Here is an 18,621-nt window from a genome sequence, read left to right on the forward strand (position 1 = left end):
GTTATTATATTAAGTGAATGTGTCGTGCTAAAGTTAATCATACAAAAATAAAATATATAATTTTTAAAATAAAGGATCTGTAATAATCTATGTTTAAAAGAAAAGCGTTACGTTTCAATTGATATTGGTTTGATCCAATGTTGTTAAATAGCTCTATAGCAAATTTACCTAAGATTTTGCCCTAATGTTAATACATCGTTCTAAAGTTCGATTGATTTTCCGTCGAAAGAAAACTATGCATTAAATATAATTAAAATTTTTTTATATATTGAAAAATTTTAACATCAAATATTTAATACTTAAAAATTAAAGAAGGTTTAACACTATAGTGGCGTACTTATTAAATAATATATATTTATATGTATGTACGTGTTTTGTATAAAAAAGAATAAACGAAAACAATATATAAAACGTTCTTATTTTTTGTGTTATACTTCTTCTCTAAAGGTATAAACTAAAGATATAAGCAAACAGATCACTTAAAATTTTTCATAAACAACTTTCTTTGGGGAAGATGGTTACACATAAAAACAATTGACATTGATTATGCTATAATGTAAAAATATACCTACAAATATGTACAATTTCTTATGTATGTATTATATGCAATATGCTTACAATTTTTATATACCAATAAAATGTGCATAAAAATAATAATAAAAAATACTTACATATATGTATGTGTAGTATGTCTGCAAAGTTTCGTTTCTTGAAATTTAGGAAAAAAAAAACAAAAAACAACACGATAATTATTATTATAGCTTCAGATTTTTTAAAAAATCTGACGATATATTAAATTTCTTTATTTTTCACAAATGTCTTCAGTATTCTTTGGTTCTTCATATTGTTATAATGTATTCTCGAGATCCGAATTGAAAAAATCTTTTAATTTTTTCAGAAAGTGTTCTTAAATTCTATACCATTCTACACATTCAGAAATATGCGGTATATAAAGTAAAATAATTGTTTGTAAAAAAATTCCATGTACCGTTATTAGTTTTTTACTTTGGAATAATTGAATATTTATATAAACATAGTTAATTATTTCAATTGTTATTATCTAATTGAAAATTATATAATGAAGAAAACTATTAAAATAAGAATATATTAATAATTTGTTAATGCAAGAAAATATAAAAAGAAATAAAGTTTTTGATGTATGTATGTATTTTCAAAATATTTCAAAAAATAGTTAAGTTCACAAACAAAAGTATTTAATAAATTCCTTTTATTGGAGAAATATAAAGATATTTATATTTCTCCTTCATAGCAAAGAACCTAATTAAAGGTGTCTAGTAAAAAATGATTTAAATTTAAAATATTACAATGTTCACGTTTATAAGTTGAATATATTTTAAATGGACCTTAAAATAAAAATAATTAAATCTTATTCTTTGAGGTTAAAAAAAAAAAACAAACATTTGTAAATGAAGTGACTTGTACGAGAAAATAATTTATCATCTTTTTATTTAAATAATATAAGAAAATAGATATCAGCACAAACATAGGTAAATGGGTATTATTCTTGTAAAATGTAAATACTTTTAAAATAATTAAGAATATGAAATGTTCGAAGCAATTTTCAAAATACTCGCCTTAGTACCCGAACAAAAGTATGGTTATACCTTACTGAATTGATGTACATATTGTATGTATGTATGTGTATAAAATTTGTTTACATATGCATGCATTTTTGTTATTTAATATTATTGTTTCAATTTTCATGCTGTCAATCATTGCTGCAATTGTAAGAAAGAAGTTTGAATAAAATAATGTAGAAAAGAATATTATTGTTAATAATGTGAGTATTCAACGTTTTCTGTTCAGATTATTACAACAGGAATAGAATTCTTCTTAAGTTAAAAAGTGTAAACGGGGTTAGATTATGTACATATATACAGCTTGTTTCGCATAAAGTGGCAAATAATTTCAGGGATGATTCTTTGATCAATTTTCAGCAAAAAATTGTGTGAGAAATGCATTTTTCGCATGTTTTTAAAAAATAAAATAACAAAATTTTATTAATAAAAAAATACAAAAATTCTGACTTTGATGAGCTGTATCTCCAAAATTATAGCCGAAATAAAATTAATTGAAAAACAAAAAATAAAGAACAATCAATCGCTTGTAAAACAAGCACCCAATGATAACTCTATGTTGTATGATTCCGAACTTATGATTATTTATTTAAATGTAGGAAAGGTTCGGTATCTTTTTTTTAATAGGTTGTAGCTCGAGAACGAGTATATTTCAACCACCCCTACACATTGAATGAATTTTGTGCAAAAAGAAAGTGTTTCGGTTATAGTTAGTTTCTATAAAAATGTTTATATGTGAGAAAGGGGGATTTGCTCTAAAACTTTTTTAATTTTGTGCTATAAAATTATTAGTAATTATCATTTCCCTCTAGTTTTCTGCTTAAAATTTTATCTTAAAGAGCAAAAATTCCTAAATAAGATATATGTATCTATTACGTAAAATATTATAGCTTAGTAGTTATGTTAAGTATTATAGCTTAAGCATATGTTTACCGTAAGTAGTATGAATTCAGTTCAGTAAATACAAATAAATGATTTATAAAATATTTCTTTTTTCCTTTAATAAGAGAAATACACTTTTTCAATACACTTCTTAAATGTACCAAAATTATGTGGTGCTGCTTTTTGTATATGTTTCGGATTAGAAAACAGTAAAGAAACGTAGTTGAATTCGCTATTCGAATAAAATTTGGTCAAACCAATGGTTTGTACTGTAGCACTTTTCTGAGTGGCAAAAATAAATTTAAAGAAGGGTTCACATGATGCTCGATTTTAAGGGTTAATTGTGTGAGTTAAGAAAAATAATTATATTTTTTAATGATACGGAATTTACCGTTAGCTTTTTGCGTTAATAGAAATTTGAAAAAGCTTGTGGTTTCGCAAATATAAGGTGCCAAATATTCAAATTTTACAAATTTTGAGAAGTGATAACTTGAGGGGGGGTGGAGATGGGAAAAAATTTTCTTCTAACGAAATAAATTATTTACCAATATCTAAGAGTTTCTAAAATTGCAGACTCCTGTAACTTACGGTGTAAAAGAAAAACGGCATCAAAAATTTAGAAAAAACGGATTTTAGATAACGGTAAATTTTAACCGCCATTTTGCTTTTTTTAACGTTTAGAAATGGTATGCCGATCACGGCATACCATTTGCCGTGATCTATTCTATCAAGAAGAAGCCAACTACTATTTTTCTGCTTTTGCAAGATTTGAAAAATGTTTATGGCTTTATTGCAATTAATAGTTAAAAAATGCCGTTTTTAGGGTTTTAAAATAACTGGTAAATAAAATAAAATAAAATCAGAAAATGGTTTTTTGGAAAGATCTACGTACGTGTAAAATTTCAGCTTTCTATCTTCAAAGGTGTAGAAGTTTTGTAAACAGACACACGGACAGATGGACAGAGTGAAACTAATAAGCACTTTTTTTCAAAAATTTTTTGGAAAAGTGCTAAAAACGATTTATTAACTTATACAGTATTAGCGACCACATTGCATATAATAAGGGAGGATATGTTATGGCAACAAATTTTGCATACCAAATTTTCGGTGGGAGCGTACTTCTCCATGGTAGCGAAGTGTAAATAAACTATTTTCGGCAACCTGTCGGTCAGTCGGTGAGTGTGTGCACGCGTGTATCACAAGTGCGGCTGAACCGGTTTTGATTGAAATTTTATGTATGAGTTTATTTTGGCTATCAACTTTTTGGATATATCACACCTCGGAAACTGAATCTTTTCTTGGCCAATTCTACATTTTTGCGTATGCATAAATTAAAGAAATAAGCTGTCAACAAATGCAAATGCTGCACAGTTTAATTATAACACACTATACATTTTAGTGACAACGAATTCAAAAGAAAGAGATATAGCACAGGACTTTGTCACAATACAAAAAAAATCAGATTATTTCAATTTACCGTATAAGACTATAGAGAGGTGCGATTTAAAAAAAACTGGAATAAGTTAACGGTTCATTTGAATCAAGTTGTTAACGGTTCATTTGAATCAACCGTTAACTGGAATAAGTTAACGGTTCACTTGATGGACGATATACAAAACGAATTGTCAGTTGCACGTGATAACAGTAATTTGCTATTAAACCCTACTCCCATTGACCTAAAAAACGCAAGACTTAAAATTAAATTTATATTATTTTATGCTATTCAAAAATTTTTTTCAAAAATTTTAATAAAATTATTCGTTTGTAATTTGTGATTTGCGTGTATTCGTATATAAAGCATTTTCATTCACTTTTTCTACAGTATGGTTATTTTACCTATAGAAGCCCTTAACATTTATTAAAAAAATTTACAACAAATTTAAATCGATAATCATAATTTTATTCAATTAGAAACAAAAAAGAAAAAGAAAACTACAACCATAGCAAATTTCGCTTTCGCAATATTTATAGGTTACATGTAAAAAAAATCAATTTTAAAATCGAGTGCAATCAAAAGCTACTTTTACTTTTAAATGAATCAATTATATGTTTTCATTTAAGTATTTTCAATGATATCCAAAATTAAGATAAATTTATTGTTACAAGAGTTTCTTGATATTGTCAATTCGACAATAATTGTCTATCTATATAATATGTATACATATATGAACTTTTCTTTCAATAAAAAGTATATGGTATCAATTCGAAAAAATCTCCCTAGTTTTAATTTCATTTTTATACCCGTACGAACGTATGTTCGAAGGGTATACTAAATTTGCCTTACCGTTTGTAACGCTAAGAAATAACGGTCTTATATATAGACTCAAGCATATGTTTTTGATCAGAGTCAAATTCTGAGTTGATTTACCTTTGTCCGCCCGTCCGTCCGTCTGTCTGTCCGTCCGTCCGTCCGTCTGTCCGTCTGTCCGTCCGTCCGTGCGTCCGTCCGTTCGTCCCAACGATAACTCAAAAACTAATTGAGCTAAGTTCACCAAATTTTCACAAATGATTTATTGTAATAAGTGCCAGAACCCTATTTAAGTTGGATATGATCGGGGTACCGGTTCGGGTAGCTGCCTTACAACTTAAAAATTTATTTGGCTATATCTCAGAAACTATAAAAGGTGTGGTATTGAAATTTCACACAAACGAATATATTAGTAGGGCCAATGTGTTTCATAAAATTTGTTGAAACCACTTGGCTCCTTCTGGTACCTGCCATACAACTTCAAAAGTTATTTGTCTATATCTCAGAAACTATAAAAGCTATGGTATTGAAATTTCACAAGAACGAATATGTTAGTTGGGCCGATGTATTTGATAAAAGTCGTTGAAATTACTTGGTTCCTTCTGGCACCTGCCATACAACTTCAAAAGTTATTTGTTTATATCTCAGAAACTATAAAAGCTATGGTATTCAAATTTTACACAAACGAATGTATTAGTAGAGCCAATGTGTGTCATAAAAGTCGTTAAAATTGCTTGGCTCCTTCTGGTAGCTGCCATACAACTTCTACTACTGGTTTGGCACACACAGTATTTTGAAAAACACATAGCACTGAAATTTTGCATAAATTGATATGCTAATGCGGCAACTTAAAGTCATAGTCTGTCCCACAGTTAGTTACGGCATCTTTATTCGCGCACATAGGATAACAAATTCGTACGGGTATCACAGAGTTGACATGGTCAACTCTATTTTTTCTCGTTTCTAATATAATTAATTTCACTTTTTCATAATTTCAATTATTATATTGAATAAATTTTGTACAAAATGAAAATGTTGCGGTTATAGTTAGTTTCTTTAAGAATGTTTATATGTGAGAAAGGGGGACTGCTATAGAGCTTTTTGAATTTTGTGAATACAAAATCACCAGAAATTATCATTTCCTATTTCTTATTATATTACTTCTTTATTAAAATTTAATTTTGAAAAAAAATATCATTTTAATTTTTTTTTTTTAATTTCGATCTAGAAATACTTATAGTTTGCGCTGCCTAAAATTTTCTTAAAGAGCAAAAAAAGAGGGAAACGGATTTGGAATTTAATACTGCGAACATTTTGAAGGCCAAACTAATAAAACTATGTTAATTAGGGTGGTTTCTGAAGTTACAAAAAAATACCATAACTTCACAAATTCGACATTAACTTTGTGCAAAAAACTGTTATATCTTCGAAACCTTCTAACGGATGTTAGTATGTTCTTTAAAAAGACCACGCAAGCTTTATTTAACATTTTGTTGATCTTGATAACTTGTTTAAATTGGTTTAAGAGATATAAGTCGTTAAAAATTGTTAAATTTTAATCTTTGAAGACCCTTATTGTCTTTTAACCAAAAATAGTAGAAGAAATGGTTTTTGTCACATCAGGCTATGAAATCGCAAAGTATGAAGTCATTATCTGGAGCCACCTATTAAAAAAGTCTATTACAATATTAATTAGGTTGCGGCGTTAGTAATCCAAGCTTAAAGTTCTTTCTTTAGCTTTGATTTCCGCGTATCATATTCTTAAACAATGCATATAAAGTAATTCTATTAAATGTTCTTTAAGCATATTTTAAGAATAGTTACGCCGGAAATTAAGCTCAAATATCATTATGGAAATTATCTCATTTTACACGTTATACTAATAATTTGTATGTATGTAATACACAAATTGTATAATTCATAGCAAATATTATTTACGTGTCTATTTTTCAAACGAATCAGTTGAATAGATTTTTGAAAAATATGAAATAACAATGCTTTTTTAAGCATTCTTTTTTAAGAAATATTATTAAGTACATATGTAAGTATATAATATATACAGGGTGTTTCGTATCGAAGTACAATGCTATATATATACGATTGCATAGACCCTCATGTTTAGACAAAACTTTTGTATGGAGACTATATTCACAGCTCAGCAGGTTCGGAGTAACAGGAGCTTAAAGTCAATAATTATGGTCTGTCTTACACAGGCGCGAACTTATACTTAAAATTTCAATAAGTAAAAATGACAGTTGGGCTTTAAGCCCCTGTAATTTTGAACCTGTCAAGCTATGGACATAGTCTCCATACAAAAGTTTTGTCTACTCATGAGGGCTTATACAATGGTGTATAGAAGTGCACTTTGATGTAAGACATCCTGCATATGTATATATAAATGTCAAGTACGAATATTTCATATTAATGTAACAAAGTTCAATCCTTTGCATATCTGTATGATAACTAATATAACTGTTAGTTATGATTTGATTTAAAACATTAAAATAATATATATTTTATATGTACATAATTTCTAGTTGGTAATGGCAATGATACCAATTAACTTTTATATTACATATTTATTTTATTTTTCTTCCTTTGATATGAAAGTCTATAAGTCGTAGTTTCTGCACGTGGACAAATAATTGACACTACATGTGAAAATGCTATTTCAAAATTTAAAAATAAGATATGTGTATGTATGTATATATTACGTAAAATATTATATAAAAAATATTATAGAATAAGTAATATGTTTTTCTTAAGTAGTATGAATTCAATTCAGTAAATACAAATGAATGGATTATCTTCTTTTTCTTTAATAAGAAAATAACACTTTTTCAATACACTTCTTAAACTGTTCTCATTAATGTACCAAAATTATTTTGTGCTGTTTTTTGTGTATTTTTAGGGTTAGAAAACAATAAGCGTAGTCGAATTCGCTATTCGAAAAAAATGAACGATTTATTAAATTATACAGTAATACCGACCGCATTGTATGAAATGAGGTAGTTTAAGTGATGGCACCAAATATTGGATGTCGAGCTTTCAGAGCGAGCGCACTTCTCCATTATGGGAAAGCGTAAATAAACTACTGTTAGATAGGCGTCGGTCTGCTGGTCTATGTGTGCACGTGTCTATCTAGAGTTCGGCTGAGCCCATTTTGATTAAATTTTATATACGTTTTTATTTTGGCTATGGCACAGATTCATAAATTTTTGGATATATCAGACCGTGGTCTGAGAACTTACAAATTCTGAAGGGAACGGGTTAATTTAATTTCAAGGGCAATTATGTCCACCACAATATGTGTAAATTCAACAATGACCGCTATCTTGGGAATAATATTGAGAAATTCTTATTAATTTAATAAAATAGGCATATAATGAAGACCTAGTGGCTAGACTAACCCAAAAGATGAACAATTTGCGACGCGCCCAAAGAGAGCCCAAAAATTAGTTTTCATCAAAATTGGTATACTAAAGTAGATATAAACAAACAGGCAGACAGGCAACTTTTTAAAAATAGTTTATTTACTTTACAACATCACGAGAAAATGCATTTACTTCGAAAGCTTGACATTTGAAATATGGTGCCAACACAAAAACTTCATTATTTTATAATGCAGTCGACAATAGAACACTTAAAATAACAAGGTCAGAGACAATTATTAATAAAACTGTGTGAAACTTACAAAAACTTTGTTTAATGATTTATAACAGCTTTTACTTGATATTATTTTTGTTTAGTAAATTTATAGTTAAGTTAACTTACAGGAGATGCATTAGGGATTATGTATGTATTCAAGTAGGTTTATTAATTTGTGACTATTTTACGAATGCTTACAGTAATATGTGGTAAAGTCATTGTTACAAAACGTATACAGTAAAAAATACAATTACATGCAATTGATTTATTTTATACCACCATGTAAAAAGAATTAAAAAATAGAAAGACAAAATGGAGAAATTAAACCTGATGTTTGTAAAATGTTCGCGGGTTCATTGTTCTATTAAATTTCCAAAAACCAATTAAAATGTAAATTTTGTCTGCAAAGTCCAGTTTCTGGCATTAGAATTTCAAGCTAGATTAATCGTCGTATTATCATATCAAGGTTATATAAAATCTAAAAAAAGTCAATCAATTATTTTCTCAAGAGCACCCAATAACGCAAAATTTACTGTAGAAAAAATCCATGATTGATACCTGACATATCACAAAATTTTATCAACCCGGTCATATGACATAAGCAATCTTTCAAATATTCATTTTCAACAGAATTTAAAAATAAATTTTCATTTAAATGGGTTGTGCTGAAAGAGTACACAGAAAGACACACAAATGGACAGTCATATGTATTTTTAATAGTAGTTTATGAGTTTCCATAAGCCCGGCATGTGAAATTTGGTGCCATTACGCCAGAACTTTAGTATAAAATTAATCTACAAGATTCGGTTAATTTAATGTTAACGAAAACAAAACATGCTATCCATGGTATACATTTTACACCGCGAAATTTGCTACACTTCTTTTATAATTTCTTTTTAGAAACTATGGTAGTAAAATAAGGATGAAATGACCTCGGTTATAAAATAAATTTGCTCTGCATTGTTTTGAAAATTTGCACAGAATATTATAAAAATGTCTGTTAAATACTTCTTTCCAGTTTTTAGGACATTAGAGTATAAGCTTATTGTTAAAATACCTAGAAAAATGTAAATTTGGCTCTTAGTAGAGTTTCGTTTTTGTGCTACCCGAATTCCCTGAAATGCTCGCCAGTTAGTTTGGGTAACAACCAGAACTCCAACATCAAATTTGAAGAAATTCCATCAATTCGTTCCGTAGATATGGTGAAAAATGTAAAATTGGCCCGCAAATCAGTTTTCGAGCCTTGATCTTTCTAAAAAATTTATTGTTCATTGTTTTAATATGAAGAATTTAAATACAAAATATCAATGAAATCGGTTGATTATTTCTGTTTATACACTTAAAAATGTATATTTGTTCCGAAGTAAACGTCCAGTTGCTGACGCCTGATTTCTTCCGAAAGTTAAGAGGCTTCGCAGATGGTCCAACGAAGCTAATATATGAAATTTCAAGTAAATTTGTTGAATGCTTTCTTCAAAATGGTCAAAAATGTAAAACAGACCGGCTAAAAAATGCAGTTCACGAGGCCTGATATATCCCAAAAGTTGATAAATCTGCGCAATGTTCGAAATAAACTTACATATAAAATTTCAACAAAATCGGTTCAGCCGAACTTGAGATACACGCGTTCACACATAGCCAGACAGACTGAAAGGTTCCTAAAAGTAGTTTATTTACACTTCCCTACCATGGGAAGTGCATTCCCACCGAAAAGTCGATATGCAAAATTTGTTGCCATCACATAACCTATCCATTGTATTCGCAATACGGTCGGCAATAAGGAATGCACCTGGATATACATGTAGCTGGGTTTCTATTTCTACGTCTACGAGTATTCTTGTAATGTGTATATAAAATTATAGTGAAAATATTATAAGGATTCACTATATCACAAAGTTCCAATAAAAAAATTATGTACATACTTTTTTTAAGAAACATTAAAAACATTAAAAACATTTAGAAGAAAAAATTGATAAAAAATATTTACTCAAATTCAGAATTGAAACTTACATTGTGAATCTCCATTTAAAATTTTTAAAATATATAAGTACAATGAATAAGTGAAATAGCTGTACTACAAATTATTTATAGAGCAAAATATCAAAAAGCCTTACCAATTTCTTTTTAATTTCAGATTTCCACGACTTTTGATGTTGACATACAATATTACAACAATTCTTGTAATATTGCTTTATGAAAGTAAGCCCTTATACTCACATGTACCCGGTTGTACGTACGTAGTTTTATATAACGAATAAGTTTTTAAACCGACGTGCGGAAAGAGGTTAAACTATAAGCTTTAAAACATGAGTACTCAAATAGTGACAAGGCATTCAAAGCTTGCATTTAATAGTTCAAAGCTGCATTAAGTTCTCGCTTTATTTCAATACAAATGGACCAAATATCGGAATAAAATGGATTGGGAAAATAATTCAACAAATTTTACACAAATTGCAAAAAGTAGAACACCAGATATATTTACGGAATCTTTCGATTTATTGGGTGGAATATCATACAATTCAACAACTGCTACATATTATGATAATACAACATATGCTCTAATAACAGATATTCCATTTATAATACAGCCAGATGAATTAAATAAAACTTTAAGGTAAGTATAATTACCGTTACAAGTTTCTTGCCAAACTACATTTGGCAAAATAACGTTCAAAATTCTAAAATATTCAAAGAATAAATATTTGACACATATAGGTTTCCAAATTTCCATTGCTGCACTTATAAAGTTCAATTTGTCAATCGCTCAATATTGTAAGCTAAGAAAGCTTACAAATATGTTGTAAGTGTTGTTGCTCCTTGGGACATTTCTAGAAATATTAAAAAAATTATATAACTATTAGTTTTACACAACCTATCCGTGTGTTTATCTGTTTGCACAATATAATTTTACACTGTTTAACACTATTATTTTCGTATCCTGGCCCGCTCTTCAGTTTTTAACCTTTCCAAGCAATCAAAGTGCAAGTTTTAGTTAAACTACTGTCCCCAAACCAAAAGCAATTTTTAAAGCTCTGTAAAAGCCGAAAAGTCAAAAATTAAAATTTATAAGAAGAAATAATTGTCAATAAGAAACATAATAAGAAACTAATAAGAATATATACAAGGTGTTTCGCATAAGATGGCAAATAATTTCATGGATGATTCTTTAATCAATTTCCAAAAAAATTCTGTTGAAAAAAAACCAACTTTTCCTGCATAAAAATAAATGCTTATAATTTCAGGACCATACAACATAGAGCTATCATTAAGAGCTTGTTTTACAGGCGATTGATTCCTCTTTATTTTTGGCGTTAAAATTTGATATGGGTCACAGTTTCCGATATACAGCTCGTCAAAATCAGAATTTTTTTTTCTTTTGAAATTTTTTTTACAAAACTCAAAATTTCTCAAAAATTTTAATTTTTTTTTTGTTTTTCTTTTGATGCGCTGATAAAAATTTACACATATTATATTTTGCTCATCTCTCATAGTATTTCCAGTAAAACCTGTTAAATGTGTTCAAAAAATATGCGAAAAAAAATTTTCAACAGGCTATAGTTGGAAAACGAGTACATCCGCATCCCACCCTACCCACACAATTTTTTTCTGGAAATTGATCAAAGAATAATCCCTGAAATTATTTGCCACATTATGAAAAACGCCCTGTACAATAGAAAAACAGAATAAATGGCTGTCGAATTGACGTTTAACAATTCAAAATAAGGTAATATCCTCGTAAAAAATTATAGCTTCCATAACAGTAAGAAATTACCAAAGGTAATTTTAACCATTCTGTCATTAAATTCTCAAATATAATAAAATCTTTCTGACTAGATCAAAATAAAAAAGGCGGAATGGGAGTTTCCTTCCATACCATTATCCTATCTTGCCAGATTTCTTTAACACCAAAGTTAACCTTAATTCTTTCTATATGTGCGATATGTCTGAATGAACGTTCTAAATATGCAAACATTTTTTATTTAAAATTAATTTTTTTTTCTAATAAAAAACAGACAGGGTTACTAAAACAAAGTTTCTTCCCAGAACACATCCAGCACTCACGTTATTTACTGGTAATTTGGATAAAAAATATGTTGAACGTATAAATGAGTTTTGGCTACAGTTCTCACCTCCAGCAGAAAAAACTCATATGATAATTGCAGTTATATATGTACTTTTAACAATTTTCGGATGCTGTGGTAATGCTTTGGTAATTTTTATGTTTATAAGGTAAGTTTACAATAATTATAGATGTATGAATAATAATTTTTTTGGAAACTATAAGCATGGTGTTGTACACATATCGTCGGTTGGAAATTATTTTATTGTTTTTCCCTATTTGTACCCGTTCTCAAATTACAGAGTTTTTTCCACGTTTCAAGCTAATATGAGTTTATATTCAAATGTAATAATATAAAACTAAATTTCTTACTTATTTTCCATATCCATATTAAATCAACTCCAAGCTTTCAGTATTATTTTTATCAAAATAATACTCATAAAATTTCAGTATAATTTTTGCTTTCTTAGTAAACTGACATGTTTGTCGGAACATAATGTCATCAACGATATATCGAAGTGTATGGAAAAATAAGTACATAATATGAATTTTATTCAAAAATGTAATTTTAAATGAAAAAACTAAATATTACTAAAATTTTCATATGGGAGAGTTTAAAACTTAAAAACTCTTTTGAAAAACTTAGAAATACATAATTTATCATATCACTTATCATCAACAAAATCTAAATATTTAGCCATTGACGAAATCGAACCCGATTTTACTGTAGCTGATAGTGCAATAAATCAGGACAGCCAAGAACGAACTTAGCCATCGAATTTTAGCTCTACAGGTATTTATTTACAGAATATTAAGATTTTAATTGATAAAATGGTTTAAAGTTTACAATGAAACAAATGGTATAAAAAAAACTCTTCTGTTTGACATATTTTTATGTCACATTATTAATTTTTAAAATAATTAAAGCCCCAACGCAGAAGTCTCAAAGAAACTGATAAAATTTGAGTTTAGTTTATAGTATTCCATATCCATTATATTTTACGCCGCCTCCCACAATGTGAAAAAAAAATTAACAAACATATGAGATGGACTAAACCAATTCTGTGACCTTCGTTTCCAAAAATGCTTACAACTTTTAAACTAATTTCTATAGTGTGCTTAAAAAATCTTTGTACGAAAAAATGTGGCAAAATCTTTATTAAGTAATAAAAAAAGATAAAATCGGATAGTTTTCTCAATAAATTTAATCAAACTTTCTAATACATTTTTCTCGAAACTAACTAAATGACGCGTGCGATAACATAATTCCCAGCCGGCGACATGTATATGTGACTAACAATTAAAAATAAATTTTTTTGGGGATACGAGTAGTTGACTTTTTTATGGGTATACCAATATGCAAATTATTAAAATATCGCCTAAGATTTTTTACTTTTCTGTCAAATATTATATGTTTTGTTTCATTAATTGTAATTTTATGTAAATCTATGTATGAATATTATTTTAAGCAGTATGTTTTTTATTAATAAACAGGTGTAAGTCATTACGAACACCTGCTAATACTCTGGTAATAAACTTGGCTATAAGCGATTTTCTGATGATAGGAAAATCTCCGATTGCAGCTTACAACAGCTATAATTTAGGACCGGCACTTGGAGATCTAGGTAAACTTAAAAATTTATCAGAACCAAAAACAAACAATTTATTTTATTTTATTTAAGAGCTTAATATTTTTTATTACACTAGAAAGTATCACAGTTCATTTTTCGTGGAATGCAACAAAACTTAATGATTAAAACTTTAAACATAGCTTAAACACAAAAATATGTTGTAAAGTAAAGTTATTCATCAATGTTCTCTAGGATCCATCACGTATTATACTATTTAAAAGAATTGAAATATATATCGATCTAAAATTTCAAAATTGATTTAATTTTGAAAACTACAAAATTTTTGAATAACATCCCATCACTTTAAGTAATGCCTCTCAGATAATCTTGGTGATTAAATTAACTTATTAAGATTTGAATTATACATTGGCATTTTTCATATTAGTTGATCATGTTTCTAATCGAAGACGCTAGCGAAGCATTCTTTAGTTTTAACATATTTATATCTAAATGTTAGTCTTCTTATTACAAATTAAAAATTTAAGTTTTTTTATATTTGAATTTTAATTAATTTGTAAAATTAAGGATGTCGTATTTATGGCTTTCTTGGCGGACTAACAGGATGTGTTTCGATAACAACTTTAACTGCTATTTCGATTGATAGATATCATGTTATCGTTTATCCACTAGAACCATTACGAGGCACAACAAAAATACGTACAAGACTAATACTTTTATTTTTGTGGACTTACAGTCTTATTTTTGCGAGTATTCCAGCACTAGATATAGGATTAAGCCAATATGTACCAGAAGGATTTTTAACAACCTGCAGTTTTGATTATCTTTCAAAAAAAGACGATGCGAAAATTTTTATGTTCACTTTTTTTATTGGAGCTTATATACTCCCATTTTTAATAATATCTTACTGTTACTTTTACATACTAAAGGTGAATATTATAATATATTGAAAAATATACCTAATATTTGAATAATTACGATCTTTTTTTTTCAATCGTACTATTTTGTTTTATTTATATTTTTAGGTGGTTATATCTGCGAATAGCATACAGTCAAGCAAAGATAAAAATAAGACTGAATTTAAGTTAACTGCAATAGTGAGTGGTATAATATCATTATGGTTTTTAGCGTGGACGCCATATGCTGTAGTAGCTCTAATAGGAATTTCTGGCAACGAATACTATTTAACACCACTTTGTTCTATGGTACCAGCAATATTCTGTAAAATTTCTGCTTGCATTAATCCATATGTATATGCTGTTACTCATCCAAGATTTCGTTTAGAGTTTCGTAAAATGTTTTTGGGAGAAGATATGTCAGTCAAACGTACATCGACATTTCGTTCGTCAACGTTATCATCAATACGTCACCATAGTGTTAAAGCAGCAGTATCAGCTACACAAGACCAAAACATGCAAAATGCACAAGGCAATCAAATTGCAATTCTAAACAATACTGATCCGATCAAAATAACTCAAGAAGAATTATCTCATTCATCAGCATGTCCAGCTACTGAATTAGATCATAATTTAACGCACCTTCAAAATGTTGAATTATCCAAAACAGTTAAATTGTCAAATACCACATTTTAACAAACAAACTGCATTATTAGCATATTAAAACATATTATTTGTAATGATATTTCAATTTGCACTATATAAAAAGAAAATTGTGCACTGAAGAATGACTTTTTTAAAATTTTACTTTTGCCAAATAGTTTAATGAAAAGAATGTTTGTAGGAATTGAACTTTTAATTGAAATCTGAAACTGAGCCCATAATTATCAGTGCACCTAACTGTATATTTTAATATTGAAAACTTCAGCAAAATCTTTCACTTATAGTTATGAGCGCATAAGTTTGTAGTGTGACCAGTATACGACCGAAAATATTTTACTTCCCAAATGATGTTCATATGTGCTCATATATTAAAATACCGATGAACTAACACAAAAAGTTGAAAATGGCGAGCCATTATTTGAAAATGCAAGATGGAATAAACACTTTGCGATATAAAATAAATCCCTTGTAAAGATAATTTTTAAATTTAAAACAAACCTGTTATCTATTCGGCAAAATATTGTTGAAAATATAGCAGCAAAGCATATTAAGCTTTGGAAGTTAATCAAAAATGAAATTAAGATAAATCTCTCAATTGAAATTAAAAAGTGTAGAAAAACAAATCGAAATAACTTGCATTTAACTTACGAGAAAACTGCATTTCTGCTGACTCTGCATGCTACATTTTTGACTATATCTAAGACAATTATTAATTGGCATTAGAAATAGGACATAGAAATTAAGAATGAAATGTGAATTTTTTGCAATTTTTAGCATATTTTCCTATTTGTTTAACTCAGTCTGCTCACTCGTTTATGGTGTTTCTTCACTTTTCAAGATAAAAAGCAAAATGTTAACGCAGGCAAACCTTAATTATTAAGCCACTATCTCCCTAAAACCAAATTTTTCGTATCACCTCACTCTTAGAAATATGAAAAATTGATTGTCATAGCAGAATACAATGTATACAATATGTCAGGTTGGCCAATTGACATTTCAAATAACTTTTTTTTCAAATAATTCTTCGCCAAAGTTAACATTTCATTTCCCTATAACTTCTATAACAGAATAAAAAATATTTTAGATTCTCTTAAAATTATACCATTATGAAATTATTATACCCTAAAAAAACTTAATTAGCTATACAGTTCATTATGCTTAGATAAATGTTATATCTAAATTTATACAAAATTATATACGTAGTAATAAAAAATCTATTTCAATAGATCGTTTTCATTATCTACATGTAAGGCTATTTAAATACAAATCTAAAGAAAATAAATTTTACGAATCATGAATTTGGTCGATTACATTTTGAGATTTATAGATTCATTTCAGATTACTAATCTTAAATTTTAAAATAAGCTTACCCAACACTGGTACTTCAATTTTGTATGTTACGCATTTGCCAAATTAAAACGGGAAAATATATTATTATTTTTAAACGTCATTTGGGAAATACGCAGAGCTTTCGGCCACATTTTGCACACGTCAGAATTTTTCTAATACAAGGATTAGTGTTTCGAAATGCTATCTTAAATAAGGAAAGAAGTTATTTGTAATTGAAGTATGTTTCTAAATTCTTATAAATTGGCGAAAAATTATGAAAAAAAAAATATCTATAAATTTTTATTCACAAACTGCACAACTGTACGTTAAATTAAACATCAAGCACGTTTGCAAGATTTCTAAATAAGAAAGATGTTATAAAAAATTTTTATGTATGTTTTATCGGGTTTTCACTTGCAAGATAGTAAAATTCTTACAGAAATTTGTATTTTATGTTAATTGTCTTGATATATAGTTTCTAAGCTCAAGTGAACCTACGTTTTGCCAAATTAAATAGTTAAAATGAAAAACATATGTACATATGTGAAAATAAGTATTCTAAATTTCAATCGATTCGAGATTCGCGATATTTAATTTCGAAAGCCTAATGTCAATTCATTGTATTCAGTTTTCTATATTTGTAATCGTGATACCTGATAAATATTACCTGATAATTTTGGTGCATTATCTTTTATTATCATTTTAAAAAGGACTAATTTAATTTTAAACAGGATGAAAATACTTTTAACATTTAGAAAATAATTTCTATACATATGTACAAATATTTTTGTGAGTTAAAATAAAATTTGTAACACCAATTTTGAAATTAATTTAAATTCAAATTCCTTTGCAACTCGATTCCGGTTGAAATTTAGAAAAGTCTTGAATATTTAAAATATCGTAAATTTTTATAAATCACAACCTCAACAATTTTAAATGACAATTTAAATCTTAATTTTAGAATTTCGTAAGTTGAAATTTATTTAATATATAAAATTTTTAATTTTTTATGTTATTTATTACAAAATTTTATATGCATTACACATATTACGCATCTATAGAAGGTACGCTAATTTTTTAAAGCAATCTGTACATTCATTAATATGGAATATCCATGTATCTTATTAACATAATACAATATATGATCTGTAAAATCTCGTAAAAGAGTAAAGACAAAACTGGTACACATGCAAATAGACATATCATACATTTAGAAATTCATTTTCCACAGATATATGCACATTTAATCTATTTCCTCAAAATAAAGTTTACATTCGAATTCTCTTGTTATACGAGTAATACACATTTTTAAGATTTTTTCCGTTATCCAAATTATGATTTTTTTGAAATTTTTTTGACAATTTGTTTTTTTTTTCCGAAATCAGTGGCGGAACAAAATTACCCATACATATTATGTATAGAAATTTATTTGTGAGAAATTTAGTAGAAAATAGAAATATTTAAATTTCATAATTGAATGAGGAATAAAGCACGAAACTGTTATACAAGCAATTTTGGCAGTATGTATAATTACCGATCGAACTTAAAGGAAAATTTATTTTCTTCATATTCTTCATCCCTTACATCCAAAAACTAACCCCTTTTTTTAAATTAACTATTTTTTATTTATCCTTTTGTCTGCCACTAGTTTATTTAAAAACAATTTTCTAACTTTTTGGTCGCGTCTACTACAAAATGCAAAGTGACA

General features: G+C 27.8%; 1 protein-coding gene across 2 annotated transcripts; it reads left to right on the top strand.

Moving 5' to 3' along the window:
* Positions 1–1,043: 1,043 nt before the first annotated feature.
* On the top strand, positions 1,044–16,615 carry LOC129609321 (opsin, ultraviolet-sensitive). Of its 2 annotated transcripts, none has more exons than XM_055521286.1 (6): positions 1,044–1,157; positions 10,511–10,990; positions 12,421–12,606; positions 13,931–14,061; positions 14,593–14,954; positions 15,051–16,615. In XM_055521286.1, the coding sequence occupies exons 2-6, from the start codon at positions 10,791–10,793 to the stop codon at positions 15,615–15,617; spliced, it is 1,446 nt and encodes a 481-aa protein (XP_055377261.1). In that variant the 5' UTR covers positions 1,044–1,157; positions 10,511–10,790; the 3' UTR covers positions 15,618–16,615. The 2 variants fall into 2 exon arrangements, with proteins under 2 accessions (XP_055377261.1, XP_055377260.1); XM_055521285.1 differs by lacking the exon at positions 1,044–1,157 and adding an exon at positions 1,286–1,508.
* Positions 16,616–18,621: the final 2,006 nt, after the last annotated feature.

The sequence above is a fragment of the Condylostylus longicornis genome, unplaced genomic scaffold, assembly GCF_029603195.1.
Source record: "Condylostylus longicornis isolate FDR11 unplaced genomic scaffold, ASM2960319v2 ptg000038l, whole genome shotgun sequence".
NCBI classification, from domain to species: Eukaryota; Metazoa; Arthropoda; class Insecta; order Diptera; family Dolichopodidae; genus Condylostylus; species Condylostylus longicornis.

Bases quoted from the DNA above. Each gene is read 5' to 3' on its own strand.
- LOC129609321 (XM_055521286.1), top strand. From the start codon at position 10,791: ATGGATTGGGAAAATAATTCAACAAATTTTACACAAATTGCAAAAAGT. The intron at 10,991-12,420 runs GTAAGTATAATT...GTTTCTTCCCAG, and splicing joins GAATTAAATAAAACTTTAAG to AACACATCCAGCACTCACGT. The intron at 14,062-14,592 runs GTAAACTTAAAA...TGTAAAATTAAG, and splicing joins ACCGGCACTTGGAGATCTAG to GATGTCGTATTTATGGCTTT.